This window comes from Panicum virgatum, chromosome 8N (assembly GCF_016808335.1).
Source record: "Panicum virgatum strain AP13 chromosome 8N, P.virgatum_v5, whole genome shotgun sequence".
In the NCBI taxonomy this organism is placed as follows: Eukaryota; Viridiplantae; Streptophyta; class Magnoliopsida; order Poales; family Poaceae; genus Panicum; species Panicum virgatum.
This window is the reverse complement of record NC_053152.1, coordinates 37,400,927-37,424,721: the sequence shown is the minus strand read 5'-3', so window position 1 is coordinate 37,424,721 and position 23,795 is coordinate 37,400,927. Positions and strand designations below refer to the sequence as shown.

Genomic DNA, 23,795 nt, shown 5'->3' with positions numbered 1-23,795 from the left:
CGATTTATAAGAGAAACAAACTTCATACGAGCTAAACATTCAGCAGGGAGCTATGGTCATTTTCCTCTAGTTCTTAATTTAAAAGTAGCATGCAGCCCTCCATCTTAACCTGCAAGAAAGTTATGCGGGTTGACTATACAGGATACTTGCGTGATGAATTGTTTACTGTTGTCACATCCATGAATAAATCATGTGTTTGCAAATAATAAATCCCAGACAAAGACCAAGTGTGAGATTAATAATTATGTAAATCGTGCTGCATGAAATACAAACTGATCCACCTCTGTTTTTCCATGGTCAGCTTGGAGAACTCTAATTTGTGAGTCAGATAGTCTTGATTTATATGATATTTCAATCAGAAAAGGGTGCTGTGGAACCATAAAATGAAAAAGGTGATGTGGCTTCAATGAAATTTCTTTGTTCTTTGGCTCTGAGGTTTTCAGTCAGAGCAGATAAATGCTTCTCACCTGTCAATCTGTCATAGTAAGCTCTTGAATTGTCTGATCTTCTGTTGATGGATTCTTGGTCAGATAAGATCAGATCACGCCACTGAATCAACTTGAAGATTATTTAATTGTTATGGTTCTTTCATCAAGTTTGTTAGAAAAGTTCTGTAATCAATATTCCTAAATTGTTTCCTTGTAAGAAGAAAAACTATCTTCATGAATTATCGCTGTCAATGAGGAAATACGTCACTGAAGAACTGACGTTTCAATATCCTAAAAATTTGCAACAATGGTGAAAAATCTAGTCTCTAAAAGGATGGATCAACCAAGTCTGCTAAATCCAAAAGCAAACGTATAGCTCCACAAGTTTCTTTTATTTTTTTATTTTTTACAACGGGTCATTATCAACAGCACACTTGTACTGGAATAGACCAGCAGAAAGGAATATCTGACAAGAACAGTAGGGATCCAATTCAAAATTGATCACCTAACAAGTCATCGAATTAGACTCAGGGTGGCAATTTCCTGCAGGGCGCATCAATCATTAACAATTTCAGTTACAAGAGCATCTTGCAAAGCAGCGTGTGAATATGGTAGGATTGGTCTGGTGCTAAAAGTCTACCTTAATCAGGTGCAGGAGCTTTCAGTGTGAAAGAGAAGCCGTGAAAAAGAAAGAGATATCACCTTCCAGGAGCTGAGAGATAATGCTAAACAACAAAAGGTGTAGAGATCCACTGAGTAAAGCAAAAGGCAAAGGAAGGCTAAACGGTCCAGGGAATGCCAAACTTAGTGGTGATGATGAAGCGAAGATGATGGCGACCATCGCATGACGCAATTATCGCATCATCCAATAACGACCGTGTAAACAAAAAGAAGATATATCAGTTCAGAGAAGAAATGGAAGAGATGTCAGAGGTTGCAACATCATGATCCTGCAGAGATAAGGCAGAGAAGTCTCTGTTCTTAATTTATGTGGTGCCCTGACAATTCAGATTAAAGGCCAGGAGCCCAGAACTGTTACATAAATTAAGCAGCTACATCACAAAGCAGAATCCATTTATATGAAATGATCTCCAAATCGTCAATAATTTTCATCAAATTGTATCACTAAGTTGAGTTATACATTATCAGAATGTCCATGGCAAACCAGCAGTACCGTTGTCACTCAGTCCCATCTCTCCAAACTTCAACATTCTTGCCATCAGCCCCTCAAGCACATCTGAATCTGTCGTGAACATCCCATGGGTGATGCCGACAACACCAGGGTTCTGGCTGTTGAGCACTGAAAATGTCGTCGAAGGACCAAAACCATAGTTGATGATGTAGTGAACCAGACCACGGGGAAAGATGAACACCTCCCCGTCCCCCAGGGTCTTCTGGAACTGCCTACCATTGGTGTCAAAGAAGCCAACCACCACGCTACCACCATGGACAAACATCATCTCCGATGCCCGTGGGTGTGAGTGGGGGAGCACAACCCCACTGGGGGCGATGTCGGTGCGTGCCATGGCCAGACCCAGGGTGTTTAGCCCAGGGAACTCAGTGGCGGTGACCATGTTCACTGATGACCGGAACATGTTGTTCAGGTCTCCAGCATGGTTCAGCAGCAGGGTCTTGAAGTCGGAGGCCAAGATAGTGCTGGGATCCTTGCAGAGGAGACCATTCATGAACACGTTCCTCTCACCCTGAGCTGCCATGGGGCATACATCCTGCAGAGGAGGGCTATCTGACAGGGCTTTTGGAGCATAGATGCCACTGAGAAGAAAGTAGGAACACAAGGGGACGAAGAGCTTCATCTCTTGCAATTTTTGGGCATAAGGAAGCAGAACCTGGGTTAAATAGTGTGATGAGAAAGGAGTGAAACCAAAGTTTGTTGAAATTGTAAATATTGCTTGGAGTTCACTGCATGATTTGCTTTGGATTGTAGCAAAAGAGTACAGACAACTACGTGTAGTCACAGAGAATGTCACAGCAGCTGTCCTACATCACAAAAAGCAAACGCAGTTCTTAAATCAAACTCTGACCCAGAAGAATATCTGATTACCTGTTTGGACATACATCGAGTTTCAATACAAGATACAGTTGAATATGCCAAATCTAAAACACCAGATTACTTGGTGAACAACATGTGAGCTTCTATGATTCACCTTGCGGTATTATCCACCACAATAAGAGAAGATCAAATATAGAAATGAGAAGGCAGCATCTGTTAACGCCCCAAAAAATCATGTCAGCCAGCCAGCTAGCAGTTTTTTTTCCTCTCGCACCAAATCAACATCAGCCACCAGCCAGTCAGCAGTACTTTTCTCTTACAACAAATCAGCACCAGCCACCAGCCACCAACCAGCCGAACAGGGTAGTGGTGCACCAATGTGAAATTTAAGTCTTTAACTAGCATCTGACTGTAGCTACTTGATACTACGTGGATGTCACTGCGAATACAGGGCCGAAACTGCCAATCACCTTCTCTTCCTAGTTTTCCCAGTGTCGGTATTTGTAGATGTTGGTGAAGCCAGCTTAGCATCACCGTCAGACTTTCCATTAGCAGGTGCACTCTTAAGCTCATCAGGAATAGCAAGTGCAGAAGAATACTGCTTAATCCTCCAAGAAATCAGAATGCTGGACACAATACCAATTGCTGGAAACAGGTAAGAGTAGATATGGGACTTCTTAGATCCTGTAGTGGAGGCCACTGCTGCACCAGCAAGGCTTACGATTGAAACATTCTGTAGTATCATTGGTAAGCAGCCAATAATTGTGGGAAGGAGAAAATCTCTGAAAAATCCAACATCCGTGGCTGATAGAGCGTAGTTGATGATGTAGGAAGGCAAAGGAGAGAATCTTGCAAGCAATACGAATTTCCAGCCATCCCGCTCAACTCCTTTAACCACAACATGGAAGTACTTGTTCCTCTGTAGCCATTCCATTGCTGAAGTGAAATATCTGAAAACTGCCCTGAGGAAATTCAGAAAGATTGGTTAGGAAAGAAAGCTAGAACAGAAGATACTAGTGTGCAAACAAACACATGAAATGAAAACTGTGATCTATAACACAAAGCCTTGTCCACAGAAGCTGATAGAAAAATAATACCAATCCAGAATGTATAATCAGCCAAGTTAGCAGATGAACATCAACATAGAGTAGGCCACAGTGCAATTGTCACTAGTGATAAAATCCCTGCACTGTACTTTTAATGGGTTAGAATAATATATTGCAGTGTCTTCTGTCATCCTGATTATTCTACTCCTATCCATGGCTGAGTTTCACGCAACAAATTATTAACTGAATTGAGCATTTTTCATGCAACATCTAGATTGTGATTTGGTTTATTTTTTTAGATGTCTACACTCTACAACTCTATAGCCTATCACTATTTGTGATCAACAGCAAACAATATTCTGCATAACAATTGTTGCATAGCTGCACTAAGCTATCATCAACCATCTGAGGGCATGAGTAGCTGAGTCCATTATTTATGTAAAAGAAAACCCATTGCTATCTTTACATATGTTAACTCCTAGTAAAACACATGTGGTACCTAAAATAAATATGTTGTTCATTATAATACATAATTAGGTTGATGCGTCATGTATTCAAATGTTAGTATGAGTTTGCATGGAGAAGCCTAGTGCATGAATACTATGTAAAAATAATTTTTTAGATAACTCAAAGGCCAGTTAAGTAGTTTGTGGTCAATAAGCTGCTCGCCACCTTTCTGATATATGAATCAAGATGAAACAAACGAGCACTAACAAAATATGGTTATCAGAAGTAAGTGGTGTTATCAGACATCAGAATTCATCAGGTGTAATAAGCAGTAGTAATCCATTAAAATCAATCCGTGAGACAGTCTATTCTTTAGCCACTTTCTTGCTCCAACCTACGCTCTTGCCCTCCCTCGTGATGTCAATTCAATCTATCCTCCCCCTCTTCGGTCTCAAGTTCAACTTACTTCCTTACAGACTATGTTGCCCGAATGCAGCACGACTGAACAATTATAAGTGCCAAGTACGAGAACACTGCAATTCAGTATTCACTACTTTTGTCTAGAAACATCAAACAAGAAAACAAGTCATGCAGAAGGTAGCACCTAGATCTCACTAGTTACCTAGAAATCCTATATTTGTGACCCCAATTATGTACGACTGAACAATAACAAAGGGCCAAATACTGCATAATTCCGAAATTCCGTGGACGCAAGAAAGCGAACAAAATGGCAAACCGACAGAAAAAAAAGGTCACTTCTTTTTGCCTGATTGCCTCGAACATCTCAAATCTACTTTTCTTCCTGGCAGTCCTGAATCCAACGATTCGTGCCGCGCACAAACTACTTTCAGATCGCGCGTCCAAAGCAACAGAGTTCTCAGATCTCGACTCCTATGCACAGACAAAGTAGCCAGGAACGCAGAGCAGAGCACAAACGCGAGGAGACCATAGGATAGGAGAAGAGGATGAGCGCGGCGACCTGCCGATCCAGAAGGAGATGGATGCCCCGAGGACCTTGGCGGAGAAGACGCAGGCGACGCCCGGCAGGAAGCCGAAGATGAGCGCGGCGCCGCCCTCGAAGAAGATGGCGTAGGGCGGGCAGAGCGCGAGCGTGAGCGCGTGCGCTGCCACGTAGGCCGGCACCGCCCAGGGCCCCAGCGCGCCGCGGGCCTCGCGGAACACCGCCACCGCGGAGGCCCCGTCCCAGCCGTACCGCCGGCCCGCGCCCACCGCCAGCGCCACGGCCGCGAACGCCGCCGCGCCGCGCGCCCACCCCCTGCCCCGCCTCGCCGCCATCCCCCGGCCTCCCCCCGAGCACAATTCGCTGGCTGCCTGGCCTGGCTTGTTTGTGGTGGCGGCTGCGTATACGCGGCGAGCGAGACCGGGCCGGCGGCGACGCCGTGCGGTGGGGGATATGGCAGTTAAAGCCGGTTCTGACGTGGCGGAGGGGACGCGGGCGGTCGGATCTGGATCGTGCGGTTGGACGGGGTACCACGCTGTGAGGAGGTTTGTGGGGCCGGGCTGCCAGGCAGCAGAGCGCGCTGTGTATTGTAACTGGACGACTCGGGAGTGGGAGTGGGCCCGGAGTACAGTATGGAGTATGGCCCGCGTAGCCAATACAAGCCCAATAGTTGTAACACGGCCCAAAAAGTGCGCATGCACAGTTTTATTGTCAGGCCACATTGAGCCTCTAAAATCATTAACTATATTTCTCTCAACATGTCAGCTATCCACGTCATCATCCACTAAGTCATCTATTTATGTTTCCATTGATTTTTTGTGAATACTGCAATGCAATCATCTTATTGTTTCTGCTTTCAAATTTCAGCTTAAAGTTTTATTTAAAAAAAACCGTGGCAACGAGCGGGGTATCACCTAGTGTATTGTAACTGGAGACAAAGTTCTTGCACATCCATTAAAAATGTCTAAAACATAGATGATTACTTAATTTTCGCCTAAATCCAAAACTCAAATCAACTTTGAATCCAAAACTCAAATCAACTTTTGTCAACACCAATGTTGTAATTCTTTTTCTTCCTCTCAACTTCCGTGTCAGCTAAAAATTCAAGTTTTCGTGCGACATTTGAAGATTCGTCAGTCAAATCCAGATAAAAATGGGTCAAAACCCCTGGACACCTTCACTTGCTCCTGTCCTTGCGCACTGCACGGCGTTTAACTCCACCATGACCTTATCCTGGAGTGCCCCTGTTTTCGTTCCTATCTTCCTCCTCCAGCTCCGTCCGAGCCAAGCAGACCCACTACCGCTGCATGCTCCGGCCATCTCGGGCTGCCGTGCCTCAACTCCATCTATGAGCAGCTGCATCGCCCCACCCTCCACCTTCTCCACCTTCCTCAAGCCCCGACTAAGCTTCTTCCTAGCCAAATCAACCCCGCTCTGACCACGACTCCCTCCGCGAGCAGCTGCACCGCCCCACCCTCCACCTCCTCCACCTTCCTCAAGCACCGACCGAGCTCCTTCCTAGCCAAATCAACCCCGCTCCGACCAGCCACCATTGAAGCCCATCCCAAGCTCTGAGCCACCCGTCAACCCCCTCCTTCCGGCCTTCCTCCGCATGAACCGAGTCTACAGTGGGTTCCCCCGCATCTGCCTCATTCTCATCGGCCTTTCCCTCGACCTCCATCGGCCACCCCTCATCGGAATTTGGCCTCCACCATGGCTGCTGCGCCCAGGGACTACATTGCTGCGATTAAGTTCTTTCTGGGGATCCTTAGTGCTAAAAATCAGGGGCTAGTTCATAAAGGAAAGTATGTGTCTTTGTTGTATAGATCTACAAATTGTGAAAATTCAATAAAAATCAAACAAAAAATAGAAAAATGCAAACTAAAATTTGTTGAGTTTCTTGTTCTTAGATCTACAACTTATTTTACAGATTCATCATGAACTTCCTAATAGTTTTTGGTCTAATTTAAATGGTACTTTAAATGGCTGCAAAATTTGAAAATGCATAGTAAATCTTAGAAGAACCATAAAAAGGAAAATGAAGATGTTTTATAATACTTGTGAGCAGACCTATGCTGTAGATATATAATATTGTATGTTTTAGTAGAAAATTGTTGCTCGAGATATTTACCCATGCTTGTTAGGGATAAATTCATATATGTTGCTTCTTTTGATATGAAATTTTTATGGTAGGCTCTTCATGTGATTCATGTGTTGAGGTCAAAGTTTCATATTTATTGGTGCATGTATGCCTATGTTAATAATTTAACTTGTTTAGTGCTTAATAAATAATTGTAAATACTAAAAGTGTGTAAAAATAAAAAAATGGTTCCGTTAGATTTGAATGGTGTTGTTGTAACCTATAAAACCTTAATATATCTGTGTGTTTACAGAAAATAGTGATCTATAGATTTATCTTGCTCTCACATGCCTAATTCCATTTAAAATTTATTTTGGTTGTAATAATTAATTTATAAAACCTGAGTATGTAATCTTTGTACATTGGTCATGTTTTGATATTACCTACTCCTAATAAAAATTTCAGCTCCAAACTTGTTGTTTTCGTATATCACTAAAAATAATCCATATGTCTTATTATATAAAAAAAGGTTGATGAAAGTTTATGGAAGATGGGCGTGATAATATATTTTGTGATGCTTGCGTGGCTTGATGTTTAGGTTAGAGTGTTGCTAAGTATGTTAGGGAAGGTTGAAGCTAACTGAATAGCTCCTTGTTGGCTATCAAGTGAAACAACAAAATCTTCTACTTTCTGAAATGGTTGCATGTATGAGTTTTGGTTGTGCATTTATTTTCGTGATGTTAATGATGTTTTATGTAGATAAGGCGAATACAAAAGTTGGAGATAACTTCCTTATCTTGCTTGTGTTAAATTTTCATAAGCATATTCCTGTTGGTTTAGGAGTTGTGCTTTTTACAAGTTTTCTATCAGGTTTTTCCTATGTTATGTGCAGATCTGAAAGATTGTGTTGTCTGACTTAGCTAAGTTTGGGATCATCTCTTGTTGGTAGCTAAAGAGTTGCTTACTTTTCATAGGCTTTCCAAAATGATAAATAACACACCTTTTGATGCTCTAGAGCTCCAGGTACATGCGTCTAAAGTTTAAAGCCAAATTCTGTCCAAGTCTGGACAGAATTGTTTCCTTGCAATGGTTGACCTTGTTAGTTGTGGAATCACCTGGAGATGATAATAAGAAAGTCATATTATTTCATAAGCTTTTCAAAAAGTTAATGATTATTATTTTTGAATGTTGAGAACTCCATATATGCTTCTCTGAAATTGATGTCAAATTTCTGTTCTTGTTTGTGCAGTTCTACTTCTTTGTGTTTTTCAACCTGGTTAACTTGTGAATCAGATCTGGATGGCAATAAAAAAGTTGTAGACAATTTCATGAACCCTCCAGAAAGTCTATAATCACCCTTTTTGGATACCTATAACATTGAGTTATGGTTAACACAAGTGCCTACTATGCTGCTGCTCAAATTTGGTGCATGTGCTTTGAGTTGATTGCTTAAGCTCGATGTTGTTTGTATGTTTGCTAAAGGTAGCTTATAATAACCTTTATTCATACGGATGCTCATGCCCATGCAATAGTGACCTTGTGCTTGACTTGCTTGCCCTTTTTCATGTATCTTCTATTGCACTCCCATGCATTCATACATCATCATTGTTGCATCTTATTTAGCTATGCTAGATGTACAACACATGGATGTGAAGCACGTGATGACGTAACCAAACAATAAGATGGTGTTTGTTGGACGTATCTAGAAGATGGAAGGGCTGATTGGAGTAAATGCTTAGACCGGAGATGCTGTCAAGCCAGTGCAAGCTAACTGACTAATGACTTTGTGTCGAACCCCAGGCAATGCAAGCCCTGGAGCATAACCCACTAATTTAAAATTATGCAATGTTTTACTTAAGTATTTATGCATTAAGTTTCTAGGAGTTGAATGAAACCATAGATGCATGTTCCCTATGTTCCTTCGGGCTATACTAGTATGTTTATGTCGCTAGCCTTGCCATGCTTAATTAAGACGGTAGAAGTCAATGTGCTGTTCGTTCATTATGGAAAATTTATTTATTGCAATTGTTTCACATGGAAAGATTGGGACCGGGCAGGGATGACAATGGTCTATGTGATGTTCGTTCAGATATGTAGACCTGCCTGTGTCAGTTAAGGTCCGTTCGTTGTTGGTCCTGTTTGATCAAGCTTGAACAACACTAATTACATGCCGGCAGTAGGGGGAAGCCGAACCCGGTAAGCTAAGTACCTTGGCTGCATTCATGCATGTTGTGGAATCAGAGGATGAGAGGAGGGGCACGAAGGAGAGAGGGGATGAGAGGAGGAAGAAGATGAGGGTACTTTTGTCCATAAATTTCAAGAAATACATCGAAGGGGTAAGTAGTGGTATGCTTCGAAGAGTTGTAAATTTATGATGACACGATTCGAAATAGACGAATTGTAATGGCAGATCAGTGAACTTGCAAAATTGTAATAGCACGAATACAATTAATCCTAAAGTTTCTATGTTTGTAATCTGAAATACATTCTTGTTCCAAACTTCAAGCGGGTGGACTGTATCGTGGAGAACTTAAAAGGTTAACTTTTAACCAATCAATTCTTTCCAATTTCCATTAACTAACAGGTACCATATAGCTCTGCAACTTTATTCTGAATGCTGTGCTTTGGGGGCTCACCTCGCACGACAGCACTTGCAGAATCTTCAGTGATACTTCACCCAGCTCTTACTACAGTCTTGCATGGACTTCTCTCATGAATGCTGATGTGAAGAAGGTCAACTCCGTGCAGCGCATGCCCTACAGAAGCATATAGCCATAGTTCAGTGAACTCCTCCAACATTCCCATTCCTAGAACAATGTACAGAACAATAGCAGTTCGATTGAACTGAGTGAAATTCATAAACAACAACATGAGAAAGCAAAGCAGCTTATGAGAGTTACCAAGATGAAAATCCCCAACTCCAGTCAATCAGGGCCACCGTCCTCCTAGGATACAAACGGAGGGGCTTGAAGTCGTTCAAGACAACAATCCATCCCCACTACGAACTAGTAGTTGTTGTCTACTTAAAGGAATCAAAGCTGCAAACTTACAAACGGCTCTAAGTACCCTGCGTCGCCGTTCTTCCTGCACCTCCGATCCGAAAGGCAGCTCTTCGTGGGTCTTCTTGCAGTCGCTGGTCCCATCATCCTCCGCCCTCGCGACCCCGCCGCAGCGGTTGTGGTGTCAGCGACGGCGAGCGCCACGGCGTCGATTTGTTTTTTAAGATAGAAAAAAGAGGGGTCTAATTAGTTTGGCTTCCAACCTTATATGCTCTAATTAGTGCGGAAAAAACCATCAACCTACTAAACTGATGCACTGATCATCCCTACGTTGGTTTAATAATGGTTTAGCGTCATCTAACAAAGATTTAGGCCATGTAATCATCTGGCTAACGAATGCTAGTCACGTCATTTGCTGACTAATTCATGTCACAATGTCTAGTGGGAATTCGGGAATTGATCAAAGGATAATAAACCATCCAAACTATCTTGTGCTCCATTTTGGTTCATGCGCTTTACAACAATCAACAAGTAGTGCTTAACATCAGGGGAAAAGAAATTCATTCATTCAGTTCCTCGTCACCAACTGGGCAAGTGCGGAGAGCCAGGCCCCCGCTTCACCCCCCAACTGGGCGACTCGGGCGGCGACCCAGATCCCAGCCGCCACTCCCCCCACTTCCCCCTCCTCTCCTCCTCGCCGTCGCCGGAGGGGGCTGCAGAAAGTCCGCGCGGCTCCCTAGGAGGGCGGCGGCGGGGACCGCGGCCGGTGGTGGAGGCGCCCGGGGGCTCGTCGGCGTCCGCGCCCCCGCGGTGTGCTGCCCTCGCGGCAGCGGCGCCCAGTGTGGAGACGGCGGCGACAACGCGCTTGGCGAGCGGGGCTTGCGCGGTGGGGGTGCTCGCCGGCGTAGGCGGCGGCCCCCTTGGCGCTATATCCGGCATGGCGCTTGCCTGATCCGGCGGCCATGCGGCCTTGGCGCGCGCGGCGGCCCCTGCGGGTCGGCGTCGGCGGCAGCTGCAGGGTTGCGAGTGGGCGGCCGCCGTGCTGCGCAGCGGTGGCACGCGAGGGGCTGCATTGGGATGTGCGCAGCGCGGCTACTGCGCAGCCGCGAGGAGTGACAAGGCGGTGGTTGTAGCGTCTGCGGCCTTGGTGGTGTGACGGCCGGCGCGGACATTGAAGACGAGGTGGAGACTGCTTCGGCCGGCTGCCTGGAGGCTGTCGGGTGCTGGCTGCGGCCCGATGGCTCTGGGGCGGTGCTGCACCTGGGAAGGCCTCCATGGCCGCGGTCGTGGAGGCAGCAGATGCGGCGGTCCTCGCCGCGGGGCTGCGTTTGGTCCACGGCCGACGGCGACGCCTGTGAGTGGCCGCGCGCGGTGGCCATGGGGTGGTGCGAGGTGGATTGGCAGTGGTGAGCGGCACCGCGATTGTGGATGGTGCAGCGCGAGAAGATGCAAGTTGACCATGGCGTGTGGTGGCACGGCTGCGCTGCCGGCCGCGGGACGTGCAGCTAGAGCGGGACTCTCCGGGCGAAAGACTTGCCGGCTTTCTGCTGGTGTGATGACAACGGCATTTGAAGGCGTCGCTCTCCCTGTTGGGGGGTGTCATCTTGAGCCCATCCCTTCTGCGCGGGTTTCTCCGGGTGAAAACCCTGTCCACTTGTTGGATGAGCGACGGCAGCACCTTTGGTGTCGCTACCTTGTTGAAGGCATTGTTGGTGGAGACACTTCTTGGCCAGGCGGCGGGAGGCCTGCCACTGGCATGGCGGGGCGGCTCGGTGCAGGTGGCGAGCTTGAAAGGAGTTGCCGAGCTCCTGCGGCGGCGACCAACTTTGTGCTGGTGATCGGGGGTCGCCTTGTGATTGTCGGGTCGGCTGGTTGCAGCGAACTGCTGCGGCTGGCACTAAGGATGGCAACGGGTTGGGTTCGGATCGGGTGGAGTCTCCGTGCATCCAAAACCGAAACCCGAAATCGAAACTCGAACCCGAAACCGATTCGGGTGGAAATCCATCACCAAAACCAAATCCGCGGATACCCGAAACCCGAATGGATACCCAAAATCCGCGGATAAATATACACATATTCACATGTATAAACAACAGGCAACAAATAATAAATATTTCCATGAGTCAACTTTCAATAAATTTAATAGTCTAAGTAAACAAGTTATCATTAAAATATTATAAAATATGAGTTTTAATTCCAAATGATTTATTTCGGATATCCATTGGATAAACCAAAACCCAAAACCGAAACCCGAAACCAAATCCAAACCCGAACCTGAAAATCGTGGGCAAAAAACCAACACCAACCCCGAAACCCGAAAAACCGAAACCCGCGGATACCCGCACCAAACCCGATCCGCTGCCATATCTAGCTGGCACTGCTTTGCAGCTGTCAGTGCGGCGTGGGACAGCATCAGAGGATGGCGCTTGCGGCAACGACAAGGTGGGACGACATGGCTTGCAGCGGATTGTGGCGGCGGGGATTGTGGCGGCGGTCCAGCTACGCTGTGGCTACTCAGGTGCGGTCCATCGTCGGAAAACGGCGCAAGCGACAACCTGGCTTGTTGGCATGGCGACGAAGGTTGCACGCGCGAGTGGGGCGACTCGGCCGTTTGATGGAGATATTGGAAACAGGGCAACATGATGCATCATCCTGATGGCGATTTTATATACGAATCCGAGACACGGAGTACTGAGCCGGCAGTGGCGAGGCCCCCGCATGCGGTGTCTTCGACGTGGCGACGAGAGCGAGGAGGAATCCAACTGCGGGTGTGGCGAGGCCCCCGTGCGTTGTGTTTTCGTGGTGGCGACTGCGAGGTGGCTGGCGTGAGGTCTGGATTCGGTGATTCCACTCTATCAGATGGTGTGTGGCGTTGCAGTGGTGCTACTGCGACAGGTTCCGCATGGCGGTGGCTGCTCGGTTTGGTGTCGTCTGCTTCACTCTTCTCCCATTCGGCGCGGGTCTGTGTCTTCATGGCAACTACATGTGCAATTAGGTGGTTGGTCGCGACGGCTTGGTCTCTTTCTATCTGTCGCGTGTTCCTCCGCAATGGTTGAGTTTCCCCGTGTTGATGTCCCAATCCAACCGGGTGAGTTGAGTTGTGAGTTTCCCGTGTTGACGTTCCAATCCAATCGGATGAGTTTTTTTTCTTTTTTCCTGGCTATAACCTTCCAGGGCCGTAGCCTTGTACTTTTGTGCTATATCAATGAAACACGCACTATCATGTGTGGTTCGTTCAAAAAAAACAAGTAGTGCTTTTCCATATTCATCGGCTCATCGTTGTGAGGTGAGTGTATCATTCTTGAGTAGTGATACTGAAACTAAAAGTAAAATTTTGCTAGTTAACCACCATAAGGCCAGACAAGAAACTAGATAACCGTGCCCATTCCATGAAACTGCATACTTCTCTTTCCTTGCCATGTCACGACACGGCTAAACAAGATTAGCCGGATGATTACTTGTCTAGCACTGCTGTTAAGATGAGGTAGGAACGGTTAGCGAGTCGATTCAGTTAGTCGAGGGGTTGATTGATCATAAAATATCAAAGATAAAAACCACACATTTTTTGTTCACATGAGTGCGCCTCCAACCAATCACCAACCTCTTGTTTAATTGCAAAATTCAAAATTCCAAAACTATCACATCGAAGAGGAATCTTACATGCATCGAGTATTAAATCTAAACGAAATAAAAAACTAATTGTATAGTTTGCTTGTAAATTACAAGACGAATTTAATGAGCCTAATTAGGCCATGACTAGACACTAAATTGCTACAGTAATGGCTACAATAATCATGCACTAGCGATAGATTAATTAGGCTCATTAGATTCGTCTCGTAGTTTACAGACGATTTCTGTAATTAGTTTTATGATTAGTCTATGTTTAATACTTCAAATATGAAAAGATTCTATTTCAAAAACTTTACACGCGCAACTAAACGAGGGCCAAGCCCTTGTTTAGTTGCAAATTTTTTTGGAATTTTGGTACTGTAGCACTTTTCGTTTGTATTTGATAATTATTATCCGATAATAGGTTAACTAGGCTCAAAAGATTCATCTCGCAAATTACAGACAAACTATGTAATTAGTTATTTTATTTAGCTATATTTAATATTTTATACATACGTTCAAAGATTTAATGTAACAGATTCTTATAAAGTTTTGGAATTTTAGGTACAAGTGGTAAGTGGTAGCGCCTTGCTTGTCAGCTTGTCACCGTCTTGTCCAGGCGGCTTCCTCCCTGCACTCCGCAGTGAGGCGGGGCCCGCCGGCCAAAATTCCTCCTCCCACTCGGCCAAGAGGCGGCAGCAAGCTAGTGAGCCGAGCTGCATCTGCGAGCCCCGTCCCGACCGGCCGACCGGCCACCGCCTCCCCGCCTGTTCCCTTCTCTCTCCTCGGCTCCACCTCCACCCCCAGCGCGCGCGTGCGAGCAACAGGTGTCGGGCATGCGGCCGCCACGTCCTCACGGGCCGCCGCCACGTTTCCCCTTCCACCGCCGCCGCCGCCGCCTCCACTCCCACCTCTACCTCCTTGTCGCCCCACTCCTCTGCTTCGCCTTCCTGACGCCCGCCCTCGCCGCCGCCGGGGCGCCTCCAGCAGCAGCAGCAGGGGATACGGGCGGAGAAGGCGGGATCATCAGGACCAGGGCCGCCGCCATCGACTGGCCCGCCATGGTACGCCATCACTCCTCGACCTCAAGCTCTGCTTCATTGTGGGATCTTTTTCTGGTTGTCCTAAAAAAAAGAATTCTTTTTTTTTTCTGGCTTTCAACGGTGTTGGGCTGGGGCTGATGGTTGAGATTAGCCCTGCTAATGGGTTGGAACCCGCCCCATACCCAACCCCACCCAAAATTAACATATTTAGATACCCAACCCCACCCAACCCAATTAATTAATTTCCCAACTCTAACCAACCCGCCCCATTATAAGCGGGTAACCCATAAAAACCCATGGGTTCTACTATGCATAGGAATTTAGTGGTTCTACACTTAATGTGGGGACCATATATATGTCTAACCACACTACTTTGCACAGAGTATCTGTCATATTGACTCATCTCTAAAAATTTCAGTCAATTTCGATAAAATTTTATAGTGTGAACGCGAGGTTTTAATTCCAGGGTCCGGCTCTTGATGTGGAGCCCACGTGTAGTTCTAGCCACGCTGTTTTGCACAGAGTAGCTGTCAGTCGTACTGAGTCATCTCCAACAAATTTCAGTCAATTTCGATAAAATTTTATAGTGTGAACGCGAGGTTTTAATTCTAGGGTCCGGCTCTTGATGTGGAGTCCACGTGTAGTTCTAGCCACGCTGCTTTGCACAGAGTAGCTGCCAGTCGTACTGAGTCATCTCCAACAAATTTCAGTCAATTTCGATAAAATTTTATAGTGTGAACGCGAGGTTTTAATTCCAGGGTCCGGCTCTTCATGTGGAGCCCACGTGTAGTTCTAGCCACGCTGCTTTGCACAGAGTAGCTGCCAGTCGTACTGAGTCATCTCCAACAAAATTCAGTCAATTTCGATAAAATTTTCTGATATAAACACGTGGTTTTAATTTCAGAGTCCCGTTCTCACGTGGGACCCACATTTATATATATAGTTATACTATTTTGTAAAAAATATCCATTTCAACCCACCACAACCCGCCTCAACCCGCATTTATATAGAACCCGCCCCGACCCACCCCATTAACTAATACAACTCATTTTAAATCATCCAAACACACTCCATTTCAAAACCCACCCCATAAAACCCATTTCAATCCAACCCATTAGCAGGCCTAGTTGAGATGGACCGAAACCATGCCTGCTCAATCAACAACGATAGCCAAGTGTTCATCCAAGACCTTGCTACTCGTAGCATTAGGATCTGGAGAAACTGACAAGCCAAGCGGTCAAAGTTAGCAGGGCCCTCCTTCAAAAAATAAAATAGTTAGTGGGGCCATGGACAACGACAATGCCTACTACAAAGATATTTAGTTGGACCTGGTAGCTTAGTTTAATTGGTGTGCTTAACGTACTTATCTTCGGTGCTTCTCTTTTCTTCTTTCCCCCCCTCTTTGATTCGCAATAGGTAACTGCAGGTGTGCAGGGGGTGGCCAGGTAGCACAATGGTACAAATTGAAGCGAAATGTGTCGTATACCCATTTCCTGGCACTTATGTTGATTAACCCCTTGTTTAGATGCACTCAAAATTCCAAAACTTTACAAGATTCTCCATCACATCGAATCTTTGAACATATGCATGAAGTATTAAATGTAGGTAAATAAAATAACTAATTACACAGTTTGTCTATAATTTGTGAGACGAATCTTTTGAGCCTAGTTAACCCATTGTGGGACAATAATTATCTAATACAAACGAAAGTGCTACAGTGCTTTACATCCAAAAATTTATTCATCTAAACAAGGGCTAAGTTTTCTCAGCGAATTGGGCTGTATCCATTGATAGAGAACAATCATGCTATGCATTTTATAGTCTTATGCAAGTGATTACGCGTTTGGTAGTACTACAGTTAAGTATTGCCACCAGCCCACCACTTCAGTCGAAGGTAACCACATTTTTAATAATCAGTTTTGCAAAAGTCATGCGCCAAATCTAATGACGGCAAGTGCCCCTCTGCAGTTTCTAATTCTAGCTACAGGGTTCAAGAGGCACATAGCTAGAACTTGTATGTCAATATGCGAAAGGCCATAACTAAGTTTATTGTTCATTGATTGTGGAACACAGGCGTGGCCATCAAAATGTACATGGTTGCCCCTGCCAAACAGTGGGAGGTGTCATTCATATACTCTTGTTTCCAAATACCACAAGATTTGGAAGGCATGACCTTTTCTACTGTTAAAAACTTTAATCTACTACTATTAGTGTACCCTGTTCTGGACTGTTGGACCATCTTATTCTTATATGTTCATCTTCAGGACACAAAGGGAGTTATTTCTGAAACAGAAGTTTTGAAGAAAGAACCAGTTAGCGATGTGATTGCTTTAAAGGATTCCTTGAAGTATTTCGATGCAGATTTCTTCAATGATTCAAAAGTAAATTTGAACCAATGATCTCTTTATAGCCTTTACACAAAGTTGATATATTGACATTGTCAATTAACATACACTGCTCTGCTTCTTGTAGCTGCGTGAGATGGAAGATGGTGCAAAAGAATTTAATGTACCTGCATTCCGAGAAAACCGGAAATTGGTCGCCTCAGAGAATGGTGGATTGCACAACCCTTCTGTTCTCCTTTTCAAATCATCATGGAATGGTGACAGCATGAAAAGTGAGGCCATAACTTTTGACTACCCTCGTGCATCTGCGGTGCATCGTCCAAGTAATGACGAAGATATTGCTTTTATGTCGGTCAGTTTTCTGAACCATCTTGCCACACATAGTTTATACAAATTTATTTGTTCTCAAATAAGATAAGTAATGCTAACTTCAGGTAATCGAACTCGGAGAGCTTATTAGGACAAAGCAAATAACATCTCGTGAACTTACGGATGTATTTCTGAGGAGATTAAAGAGGTCAATCCGCATTCCTGTTTTCCATGCATTATTCATAGGACTTTTGGAATGAACTTTATTCATATGACTTGCGTGAACACAACATATGGCTCACGATTATATCATCTTAATAATGTAAACGTTTATATCTTTATTAGGTACAATCCTGTTCTTGAAGCTGTTGTTACTTATACTGAAGATTTAGCATACAAACAAGCAAAAGAGGCAGATGACTTGCTGGCACAAGGAAAATATCTAGGTACATAATTAATCAGCCTGCAATTTTTAAAATGTTATCTCCACTATTGGCTGTATCACCGCAATGCTTGTGTGTTCGAGGGTGCTCGTCCAAGTGTTCAGTTGCTCCTCCAGACTGTGTCCAGCGAGTGTGCTCTTTGGTGCATGGCAGGAGCATCCAAACTCAAGGAGCTCCTAGATAGGTCGATGCCCCTGGCACCTTAGGTCCTAGGGGCATGGTCATGGATTGTTTTTCTTTTGTAAGAGTCGACCTTTACAAAACTGTACGGAGTACAGGGGTTGTCTAACCTCCTTTTTTCTATCTTAAATGAAATGACGCGCAGTCCTCATGCGCCGTTCGAGAAAAAAAAACTATTGGCTGTATCTTTGGTCTACCTTTTCCCTTCGCTTCACCGGGAATATGTAGTTTCTCATTACAAGTAGCATCACTTGGGTGTCATCTCAGTACATCTTATTGCGGAGTCCATAGTTTCAAGTTTTTGCTCATGTGATGTGACTATTAGTCTGAAAGCATACCAGTCTGGAGTAAAATGTGAACAAGTGCCTTTTTTCATCAATGGGCTAGTTATGCCCTTTTTTTTCTCCATAGGTCTAATTATGCCTTTTTTACGAATATTGTGATATTTAAACTGCAAGTTCTACTGCTTATTCAATGTTATGCTAAAAAGTCAAAACTAATTGATACCAGGTCCTTTGCATGGTATTCCATATGGCCTGAAAGATATAATTGCAGTACCACACTACAAGACCACTTGGGGCTCAAGGACCTTTAAGAATCAAGACCTTTCTCATTACAAGTAGCATCACTTGGGTGTCATCTCAGTACATCTTATCGCGGAGTCCATAGTTTCAAGTTTTTGCTCATGTGATGTGACTATTAGTCTGAAAGCATACCAGTCTGTGGAGTAAAATGTGAACAAGTGCCTTTTTTCATCAATGGGCTAGTTATGCCCTTTTTTTCTCCATAGGTCTAATTATGCCTTTTTTACGAATATTGTGATATTTAAACTGCAAGTTCTACTGCTTATTCAATGTTATGCTAAAAAGTCAAAACTAATTGATACCAGGTCCTTTGCATGGTATTCCATATGGCCTGAAAGATATAATTGCAGTACCACACTACAAGACCACTTGGGGCTCAAGGACCTTTAAGAATCAAGTCTTTGATACCGAAGCATTCGTGTACAAAAGGTTTGTTCATTTTCCAGGTTATGCATCATTCTTTAAGCTATCATGTGAGATCAGTGCTGATTGCCTACCATTCATGTGCGCAATTGTCCCTCAGATTGAAGTCAGCTGGAGCAGTCCTTGTAGCTAAGCTTGTTACAGGTTCACTTGCCTATGATGATATATGGTTTGGTGGAAGGACACGAAACCCCTGGAACATTGAGGAATTTTCTACCGGTTCATCAGCAGGTCCAGCGGCTAGCACCTCTGCAGGTTAGTCTATATGATCTGTATATGTGAACTAGGAATTTATAAAATATATGCTGCTATATGACGTGACGATATATATTTTTGCCCTGCACAAGGAATGGTTCCGTTTGCAATTGGTTCAGAAACTGCAGGATCCATAACATACCCTGCTGCTAGATGTGGAGTAACTGCATTGCGCCCAACATTTGGAACAGTTGCACGGACCAATGTCATGAGCATCTCTGAGAGTTTGGTATTTACATGCAACACTCATTGTTAATTTCTCAGGTTTTGTGCCAATCTTTGTATTGATGAGGATCTGAGTGTACAATTCCAGGATAAGCTTGGTCCTTTCTGCAGAAGTGCAGTAGATTGTGCTATTGTACTAGACGCAATTCGCGGAAAGGATGCCGGTGATCCATCATCTCGTGAGGTTGCTTTGGGCGATCCATTTCGTGTCGACATCACAAAACTCACCGTTGGCTATCTTGATGATGCTGAAATGGAGGTACCACAGAGTTTTTGTCTGTTCATTGATATGTGGTTTATGTGTTGGTCATTCCTGATCCACTCCTCAAACACGGTTCTGTTGTTGTGAGCGTGCCAGGTTGTTGACGTTCTTTCCTCTAAAGGTGTCAAAATGGTCCCTTTCAAGTTGAACTACACTGTGGAATCAGTTCAGTCCATCCTGAACATAACAATGGACGTTGATATGCTTGCGCATTTCGACAACTGGCAGCGGGAAGGACATGACGATGACTATGAGGCACAGGACCAATGGCCAGTGGAGCTTCGCCGTGCACGATTGGTCCCAGCAGTTGATTATATACAGGTGCTATACAAATAAAATTTAACTGCACCTTTGTTGGTGCTGCTTGCTTATTCATGGCCATGGGATCTGAGATTTATTATTTCTATCCTGGACATCATACAAACAGGCACAGAGAGCACGGGGCAAGCTGATCAAGGAAGTCAGAGATGGCTTCACCATTGACGCCTTCATCGGCAACGTGACCGACTGGGAGCGCGTCTGTCTCGGAAACCTTGTTGGTATGCCGGTGGTCGTGGTGCCAACGGGCTTGAAGAGCATCGAGGACCCACCGAAAGGTGGCACAAAGAGAAGAACCACTGTGACAACGGGCATATATGCTCCACCTGACCATGACCACATTGTAAGTTTCTTCCTCTCGTAACATACCAGATGTCTTAACAGTAACAGGCATTCATACCTTCAGACCAAGAAACTTGTCTCTGCGGTTTGCAATTGGTTCAGAAACTCCCATTTCCTCGCAGGCTTTGGCGCTGGCAATGGCTTACCAGTCTGTCACTGATCACAACAAACAGCGGCCACCTATCGACGATCTGGGGCCGAATGACAGGATACATACATAGGTAGGGGCAACCTGCTCATGAGTTGAGATGATGCTTGCAAAAATGGTCTCCACGGACTGTGTTCTGCTGGCTGGTGCTGGTTTTGTGTGTGAGAGAAATATTGTTGGCTGGATGCAGTGAAGATGACGCGAACAGAGTCACGGAAGGAAGCTGAAAAGAGGAGGTGCCCCGTAGGTCCGTAGCAAGATTCAGGTGATTAAAAGGGCCGTAAAAGGCCAGAAATGTGTTGTCCTGAAACGTTTCAGTGGACCTGACACTTTGCCTGATCTTGGGCCAGCCAGGATCGTAATGGGCTAATGGCTGGGCAGCCATATTGCTTCTAGGCCGGTGGTATTCTGGCCTGCAGTCATTTTTACTTGTAGGCTCTTCTCTTTTTTTCTTCTTCTTATTTTGCACCTCTTCTAGAATATCTTGACTTTTACAGTTTGACCAAAAGGAACAGAAAACATTTGCCCTGAATATCGTCGATCCACCTTTTCTCTAAAAATATCGTTGATCCACCATATGGCGTAAATTTTTTTTTTGTTCGAGTGGTTTGCTGAACAGGAGTTGCTACTAGTCATCCGAGTGTTGCTTACGGATATCGATCACTTCTGAACCAATAGAATCTTGACATCTCATCAACATATCAACTATGAAAAAGTGATTGATGGGACAACTCTTATCACTCAAATACACGACATAGGGAAACAATGAAAAAACAAGTTAGAATCTAGACATAAATCACTAAAATTTATTCTATCGGGAGCAAAAGCTACCTAACATCTGGAAAAAAAATATTTAGTTATCACCAGCATTTTTATCAAATGAAAAGGTATGCCCACAAATGACAGGAACAAATAGGAAAGAATGATACAACAATTTTTCTTTTTTGATCAAGCACCAAAAATCACAAAAGGAAATTGAAATGAAAATAGAAAAGCGAATCACTCATATACCCAACAACACACCATAAACGATTAAAATAATTGGATTAAATAATATAAAGAAATATAAATGAAAATAGAAGGAAATCGTTTAGATATCCAACAGATCAACAATGCACCAAACCAGTAACATGGAGGTCGGTACGACCATGTTACCAATACCATCAGTGACCCGCGGCACTCGGCTGGGGCCGGGCCATGTCCTCGCAGAAAAATATTCCTCTTATGAATGCAAAGAGCTTTTGGGGAGTTAAAGAAAGATGTGCCTTTGTAGCAAGTGAAATAGGGTATTCGAAGAAAAATGACGTATTGACATAGCAGCCCACGTAGGAAAAAAGCCCAGCATGCACCCCCACCCATCATGATTTCAATTAGCCGCAGAGTCTTCACAAAATCAGAACCATACAAATGTGGGTGGAAACACAAACCATAGTCACCCGAGAGGTTTAGGAAATCCGGTGCTCTGAATTGCTGTGTATGGAGTTTGAGCATTTTCTAGGTTAGGGCTGGGCCCGTGAAAAAGCCTAATCTTTTAAGTTCAAAATTTTTTCTACGCCACCTATCGGCGGATGGAGATAAACTTTATATGAAAATTATAGATCTCGATGAGATCTACAACTTTGTAATTCAATTTTTTTTTCATTTGTATCCATCTTGGTGCTCAAATAATCGACACAAATTTCAGATCTAAAATTTAAATTTTGGTCTGAACACTGGACATCACACCTTTAAAAAGTCATAATTAATTTATATGAACTCGCATGGAGATAAACTTCATACAGAAATTATAGAACTCAACAAGATCTACAACTTTGTAGTTCAAAATTAGTTTATTCGAAGCAATCTTAGTGCTCAAATAATTGTCACAAGCTTCAGATCCAAAAATAAATTTTAGATCTTGAGCATTTATCGATTATTTGAGCATCAAGATGGCTCCAAATGAAAAAAGTTTGAACTACAAAGTTGTATATCTCGTCGAGATCTACAATTTTCATAGCAAGTTTATCTCCATCTGAGTTCATATAAATTAGTTATAATTTTTTAAAAGTGAGCGACCCAGGTTAAAAATATTCCGCCGGATGAATTGGCAATAACATCACTACAATACCCCTATCGCCGGTTCATCCGGCGGTATGTCCTTACCGCCAGTTGAACTGGCGACAGGATGCCAGATTTGCAAAAAAAAATTGTGGTATATATTTTTGAAAAATCGAAAAAAATAATATAAAAAAACTCCCTAAACTGTATGCGCATGCCGACCCAGAATGCCTGCTAGTTGGCAGAATTGGGTTGGGCCACAGAAATTTTGCACGAGTTTTTATCGGGCCGCAAAAGTTCTTGCTCAAGGAATCAATGTGGACCGAGAAAAACTTACCTGTGGAAAAAGAAAACACGACCATCCTGCAAGCTGCAAACCAGGAACGGAAACAAATTGGTGCAGCCCTGAAGCGAAAGTCGTGTGAGAGATCGCAAATTCAAGAAAAAAAAGGAGGATATCTGACGAGATCGCAATTTGCTAATTCGCTCATAGAGGGGAAAAAAAGATAAAACATAACATTTCAGCATGCAATTGGATATCTTTTTCTTTACCAAATTGACAGATTGAAAACAAACAATTAGGGACTGTTTGGGAGGAATTTTCCTAAAACCGTTTTACGAGTGAAGACAAATTCGGTGAAGCTGGAAAAACTGGCTTCACCTGGTACCTAGCTTCTAGTTTATTTTGGCCTGGGTTTGTAAAATATGGCTTCACGCTGTATTTGTGCGAAACATGTGAAGCCGAAGTTATAATAAACCCTTCCAAATAAGTCTTTACTCACATGTGAAAGAAATCTGGTGGCGCAAAGTAGCGCGGAACTAAACATGCAGATTTCCAGGTTCAGTGAGCACAATAAAAACCGGCGCCGTTTTGGCGTCCACAGTGTTGGAACATCGTTCCAGGTGCGCCCAAAAGCATGAAGCATCTGGAAAATGGTTGAAGAACACTGCAGCGCGCAGCCAAGCAGCTGTCCAACTGACACGAGGATGCCAACACAGCAGCAGTCAATAATTGTTCGAGGAACACCTAGCAAAACCAAGTCCCCTGTTCCATCCCCCTGCACAGAATTCAACGACACTATGATCACTTTGTATTTTGCATTATTATATTTTTGAAAGAGAATTTTTAACATTTAAAGTATTAAATGTAAACTAATTATAAAACTAATTATAAATCTTGTCTGTAACTACGAGACAAATCTAATGAGTCTAATTAATCTATTATTAGAGCATGTTTACTGTAGTATTACTGTAGCAATTTAGTGTCTAATCACATCATAATTAGGCTCATTAGATTCGT

At 44.0% G+C, this 23,795-nt stretch overlaps 3 protein-coding genes across 3 annotated transcripts; 1 reads left to right on the top strand and 2 right to left on the bottom strand.

Annotated features, from left to right (window-relative positions):
- Window positions 1-1,379: 1,379 nt before the first annotated feature.
- Window positions 1,380-2,663, bottom strand: LOC120686326 (germin-like protein 11-1). The gene is made up of 2 exons (XM_039968526.1): window positions 2,491-2,663; window positions 1,380-2,275 (listed from the first exon to the last, which is right to left on the bottom strand). Exons 1-2 carry the CDS (start codon window positions 2,500-2,502, stop codon window positions 1,574-1,576), a joined length of 714 nt encoding a protein of 237 aa, XP_039824460.1. The 5' UTR covers window positions 2,503-2,663; the 3' UTR covers window positions 1,380-1,573.
- Window positions 2,335-5,334, bottom strand: LOC120686325. Its single transcript, XM_039968525.1, has 2 exons — window positions 4,912-5,334; window positions 2,335-3,401 (listed from the first exon to the last, which is right to left on the bottom strand). Exons 1-2 carry the CDS (start codon window positions 5,226-5,228, stop codon window positions 2,906-2,908), a joined length of 813 nt encoding a protein of 270 aa, XP_039824459.1. The 5' UTR covers window positions 5,229-5,334; the 3' UTR covers window positions 2,335-2,905.
- Window positions 5,335-14,238: 8,904 nt separating this feature from the next.
- LOC120685774 (glutamyl-tRNA(Gln) amidotransferase subunit A-like) lies at window positions 14,239-21,018 on the top strand. Its single transcript, XM_039967862.1, has 13 exons — window positions 14,239-14,645; window positions 16,698-16,790; window positions 16,889-17,005; window positions 17,097-17,321; window positions 17,404-17,486; window positions 17,624-17,724; window positions 18,791-18,914; window positions 19,009-19,163; window positions 19,256-19,392; window positions 19,477-19,647; window positions 19,747-19,971; window positions 20,078-20,311; window positions 20,433-21,018. The coding sequence occupies exons 1-13, from the start codon at window positions 14,418-14,420 to the stop codon at window positions 20,529-20,531; spliced, it is 1,992 nt and encodes a 663-aa protein (XP_039823796.1). The 5' UTR covers window positions 14,239-14,417; the 3' UTR covers window positions 20,532-21,018.
- The last annotated feature ends 2,777 nt before the right edge of the window (window positions 21,019-23,795 follow it).